Source organism: Nematolebias whitei, chromosome 2, assembly GCF_014905685.2.
Source record: "Nematolebias whitei isolate Nwh7 chromosome 2, NemWhi1, whole genome shotgun sequence".
NCBI lineage: Eukaryota > Metazoa > Chordata > Actinopteri > Cyprinodontiformes > Rivulidae > Nematolebias > Nematolebias whitei.
This window is the reverse complement of record NC_056499.1, coordinates 8,989,567-8,995,621: the sequence shown is the minus strand read 5'-3', so window position 1 is coordinate 8,995,621 and position 6,055 is coordinate 8,989,567. Positions and strand designations below refer to the sequence as shown.

The window sequence follows — 6,055 nt, the reverse complement described above, 5'->3', positions numbered from 1 at the left end:
TGTGGGTGGTTGTGTGTTGCTGGATGTCCTGTCCTGTGCAGGTGGGGATTAGTAGCAATGCTGTGCTCCGGGAGGTATTGCACTTGTCCCGGCCTGTAAAGGAACGGGGAGATGAGCTGACCCCTGATCATCACTTGTAAATGTGTTTAAAAAGTTGGGTTTTTGTCCTGTAGATTTGTAACAAATTGTGTATTGTCCAATTGTTTGAATTAAAACAAACTAAAGAAAAACTGAATTTGCCTTTTTTCTTTAAAGGTAGTAACCCTTGGTTACTGTTAAATCAATATTTTCTTGGCCAACCACTTTATTATTATTTTTTTTTTTTGGCAATTCCTTTTGTCAAAATAGTGTTAAAAAAATTAATGCGACTACAGCATTTGATCCCTTTATATGTTTGTTCGGTTCAGTTTCTGGGGAAATTGCTGAAATGCAAAGTACAATAAATGTCACTGCACAGATGGTACAGTAAATAAAACTTAATTCAACCTTCATTTATATAGGTTGGTCTCATTGAGTCACGAGGACTCATTTACAAGAGACTCGTATAAATGGTTTCCCCCTCTTAATTAAATGTAAATTGTTGAATAAAATGGAAAAACATTTCATGAAAAACTTTAAAGTTGCAGCTATATTTAGTGTATTGGAGCTTATATTTGAAATGATAGGGTAATTTACAGCTTGATTTTCTATATGGAAGCTCAAAATGTTAGAATTTGTGCATAATGTTTTAAAAATAAAGATTTAAGTTCACGGAAAGCAACAGCGATGTCCTGCGTTTTGAGTTTTCCTGCACATTTAAATTAATGCTGAATATTTCTGATCGTCCATGAAGTATCTTTTGAAATAAATGAAAACCTTTTTGGTTGCAATTCCTTGAGATAACTTCAGTTGTGACTTGGCGCTGTTAAAATAAATGAATACTGTTATGAATACACTTCCTCCGGCTGGCCACCAGAGGGCGCTGTCGCCGCGCGGCTGCGGTGTTCAGGTATCATTCGGTACCGCCTCTGTTCGGTCCAACAAATCCAGACGGCTTTCAAACAGAACAGTAACACGGCTGAAACTTTATCAGCTGAGGGATTGAAAGTTGAAGAGAACAAACTCCTGAAGGATCCACGTCGGTTTATAAAGACCTGAAATGTGGACTCACCTGATCCAGACTCAGACCTCGGTCCAGGTGGATGAGGAACCTTAACGGGCTATTTTTTTTTTTTTAAAGGAATATTAACTTAATATTTGAAAATGGGTGTTTTGTGGCTGTGCTGCGTTTTCCTGACTGTTTGCGGATCTGGGCTTGGAGGCTCCGACAAATGTGACGAGGTCCGGAAAGTTTTTCAGGTCCGGCACATTGGACCGAGTCAGGTACTGCCTCCAGGACCCAGACCAGGTATGTGGATCAGAGAAACCTCGAAGCGCTCAAAAGATATTTTAAGATTTTTACGCATTCATAGCAATTCACACAAGATGCCTCATTATCAGCAATTTCCGGTCTTTTGGTAATTAAATTGTTGGACAATTACAAAGTTAAAGATATTAATTTTTGTCATTTAGCCTCATGTCAGGGCTAAAAAAAAAAAAAACAACAACCCTGAAGTACTTGCACATTACAATAGTTTAAAATACAAAAACATAAATACACAGCACTGTCCAGGAACAAAATGAGATGTTTATGTCTCAGTTCTTTTCAGCCTAACAAAGTTTTTCATTTGAAATGCATCAAAAACAAGTAAATACATGCAGGGTACATGATTTGACTGATCAGTAGCTGTAGGGGTTTATTGTTCCCATTAATTTAAAATGAGCTAAGAAGCAAACAAAAAAAGGTTAAATCATGTCATCTGGACCATTTTAAAGTGAGAAACATTTCGTCCCCCATCCAGAGGACTTCATCAACCTATGGCCTGCCAACCAGATCTAGGTATCCTTCACTGCTGTTTCAAGCCAACCTCCTGTTGGCATCTCAAAAGTAGGCTTTTAACACGTGCAAACAGAGCACACCCATTCGAAACAATCAATCATCATGTACAACGATTAAAATGTTTAAGGCCAGGTGACCAACTCGCAGAAACAGCCTGAGGACTACAAGGCCAAAGTGGTTCAGAAAAAGGTTTGCAAGCTCAATAATTCGGATAACAACAAAAATGGTTGAATCATGTTAAACGATTCTAACTTAAAGAAACTGGTCCAGATGACATGATTTAATAATTTTTGTTATCTACCTGGATCATTGAGGTTAGGAGCTAAGAGGCCATTTTCAACTATTTTAAATTCTGTTTATCTTTAAGACTCCCAAAGTTTGTGTCCTAACAAGTTCACCCTGAGGTCAGATATGCATGCGCAAGCTGCATCTGAGACCGAAGGCCTCACTTCACTCAACTTGTTAAATGTTTGAGGGGTCACAGGAAGTCCCCACTCTGTTTAGACTGGAATCTGAACAAGCCATTTGGAGCAGTGTCTTTGGAAAGACGTGTCCCGAGTGGAGCTGTGTGGACGTGACGCTCGCGTGAAACAGCCAAGAAACTTGAAGCAACTTGATTAGAGCCAACACAAACACATGGATACGTCATTTGAAATTGCACTCTTAAACCGAACATGCAATGCCAATAGGCAAAAGTCTCATTTTAAAATAATAATAAATAAATAAATTAGGATTGATTATTATGTGTGGATTGAATTCTGCTAAAGAACATTTGGAGCAACTTTCAGTGCCAGAGATGCAAAATGAGCTAAAAAAAAGAACAAAATGAGACAAAATCTGCAACAGATTTGTCAGATTTATGACGAACCATCTGAGGACTCCTGTATTTTATAGCTTTGCATAATATTTGTACTTTGTAGAGCTTTTCTTAGACGGTTAGCATCAGTTTAAAGATGAGTTTTTCCCGCAACAACTTGAGACGCTATGACAATAAAGATGTTAACGTTTCATGTTCAGCTGCTTACGATCGTCAGCTGTCAGTGTGCAGACTTTACAGAGTTATAGGTAAATAACTAGACGGAGGAAGCCGTCACTTGTGCCTTTAAAAAGTCTTCTCGATCTTTCGTTTCGCCACAACCACAATGTTCAGAGTTCATTTCTGGGGTTTTGCATGAATGACCAGCCCAAAATGAAGTAGAACAGTGAGGTGTAGGAAAGTACGGTAGTATATATATATATTTTCACACAAAGCTTTTAATAAAAAATCAGTAAACAAGTTCTCAGCTTCTTTTTGCAGAGAAAAACAACTTTTTACATGAGGGCACTGGTTTCAACTGTGAATTTTGGAGCTTCGACAAGATAAAGATTCTTTCCCGAGGTCGGCCTGTTAGCTTAGCTCGTAGCTTAGCTTCTCAGCTTAGCTGCTTTTAACGATCCAAAAGTGCGATTTTGGATCGTTAAAACAGCTTTTAAAGAGAAAGGAGAAAGGGAGGGGTCAGCGAAGAACACCGGAGTTGAGCCTTTTGTCATCCAGTGTCTTCAGTAGAAAGAAAGATACACAAATTTCATTTACCCTTTATTTATACAGGTAGTCTCATTGAGCCACGAGAACTCATTTTCAAGAATTAGCATCATTAGCACAATGATGAACACACTGACTTAGATCCATCGTTAGGCTGATGGTCCTCCTTGAGCATGTGAGCAGCTGGTTTTGGTTGTCGGCAGCAAACTGGTGGATCCACTACGAGATGGTGTTATTTATAAGACTGAGCTGAATACAGCACCTCAGACTGAGGAAGTCTTTTGGATGAAAGACGAAACAATTTTTTTTTACAATTTTTTTGGTTTATCTGCCCATGTCACGTCAAGGGGCCTCCCTCCCATTTTTCTTAAAGATACTCACTGCTCGCTCTCTCACTATCCATCCTTCGGTTCAAACCATCTTATACTGCCATCCGGTGGTCGAAAAAAGGTACTACATGCAAAATAAATAAACATTTCTTCTTAAATTTGACATTAGTAATTTATTGTCAAATAAAAAAAAATTATCGTTTATCGCAATAATTTTTGAGACAGTTAATCGCCCATCAATATTTGTTATCGTGACAGGCCTAGTCGTGGTGTCTCTGAGCAAGACACCCAATCCTCCCCGGGTGCCCACATCGCTGTCCACTGTTCCAATTGGGTGCATCGCCGGTGCGATGGGTTCAATGCAGAGAATCAGTGTCACATTGTACAATGATGACGACACATGGCACTTTACTTTGTGTTGCTGTATCACATGAAATCTTAAATCGTTATGATGTGACTAAACGTAGTTCAAAGGTTATGAATATCCTCCATTCTTCCACACTGTATGTGCCAACTGTTAAGGTATTCCTGGCGGTTTAAGCGTAAGTCGTGCTGTTTTAACCTCTCAACCCGAGGAGCTAAAGCTGCAGAGATTACTTGCCGATCAAACTAAAAAGGAAAAACTCTCCTCCCCTCTGAGGGTGTTTACAGCAGGTAAGTGACTTACAGGGATCGAGACGGATTATTTTGTTTAAAGTTTTGTAGGCTAGGCTTTTGTTGAACGCCACCCGTGGTGATTTTGTGTTGGGAGGAATTACGGGCGTCGATATTCCACGTGAGCTGTCGTTGACTGGATGTTTCTGCTGCTGGTCTCTGGCTCCTTTTTGAAAAAGCAAAGCTTGACAGTGATTACTGCAAATCCTGCTGCAAACGTCTGCCTATAAACTCCCTGGCTGCCGTGTGGAAACAGATTCAATTGACAGAAAACCCACAAATCCCTCCTTAACCACTAAATAACCCTTATCAGTCGTTCTACCCCTAAATGAGTCTCTTTAAGTTTTAAGTTAAGTTTCATAGCTGCTAACTGAAATATAACATAAATTGCATGCTGTGTGGATGTTCTGTAGTTTACAAGATGATGCATTTAAAGAAACGCTCTAAAATAACAACTGTTCCTGGCAGCCTCACACACTCAGACTGCTTATCAAGTCCAAATGAGTCAAAACATTTGGAAGACCAAATTGTTTCCTCGATGGACATTAAAGTACGTCAGATGTGACGGTACAGAGTATTGTTGATGTCTGAGTGTGATCCTATAGCAACTATCTGTGATGGAGTCATAAGCTTGAGAAAAACAACCGGAGTCTGACATGTTTCCACGATTAACACAGATAAAGAACAGTCCAGACACCAAGTCAGAGGTCTTGTCTGCAGCGTGCCAGGCGGAAAAAGACGCAGCAACGCGTTAAAATCTCAAAACAAGACTTTGTGGCTCTTTCATCTCGTCTTATCTGGAAGACTTGGCGTTGGAACACGTGCGCGTCGGAGCTGATAGCGTCAGGCAGAGGTCGGCTCGCTCTGCCCGGGCTTGTCGGAGAGGCTCCTGCAGTGCACACTTCTGGATCTCCTTTAAGATTTTTGTTTTTTGGCCCTCTGGGTGTGCAGATCGCATACATTTATTTGTAGGTGAAAATTGAAGTTGTCACCGGTTTGAGCCGCATCTTCATCTTCATTTGTAAATATCAGACATACTGATGCTTGTTTTAGTTTTTTGGGTCTCAGGTGAGCTGGTGCCCATCTGTGGTCACTGTGTGAGAGACAGGGGACACCCTGCGCAGGTCCATCACGGGGACGCATAGAGACAAAAATAGACCGTAGATTCCATTCATTTGATCCATTCTGCTCTGTTTAAGAAGTGTAAGAAAGAAAATATACAAGAAACACTCCTTTTTGAAATACAGTAGTCCCTCGCTACTTTTCGGTTCGTTTATCATGGACTCACTCTATCGCGGTTTTTCTAAATAAGATTGGACATGTCACACAATTGGCTGATTGATGGATGAGCCGCACGATTGGCATGGGATTTTTATTTAAAATTAATTATTTTAAATAATTTAGCACCTCCTGCACCATTGTGCATCCCATACTGCAGGATAAGCTTCCTCCTGCAGCTGATCAGCTGTTCTCCATGCAGAGCGGAAATGTGGGCGTGGCCAAGAACGCTTGCAGGTGGCTGAAAGCAGCGGAGGCAGAGAGAGGGAAATCATGACATTCTGTGCTCTTTTAGAGTGTTTAGAGATTAGAAACATTGTTTAGAATATTGCAAGAGTATGGGAAGGGTTTAAA

The 6,055-nt window shown here is 40.3% G+C and overlaps 1 protein-coding gene across 1 annotated transcript in view; it reads left to right on the top strand.

Annotated features, from left to right (window-relative positions):
• Positions 1-1,242: 1,242 nt before the first annotated feature.
• Positions 1,243-6,055, top strand: part of gpc5a (glypican 5a) — a 98,810-nt gene continuing 93,997 nt past the window's right edge. Inside the window, exon 1 of the mRNA XM_037692947.1 lies at positions 1,243-1,387. Within this exon, the coding sequence (XP_037548875.1) occupies positions 1,243-1,387 (145 nt within the window). The remainder of the gene's footprint in view (positions 1,388-6,055) is intronic.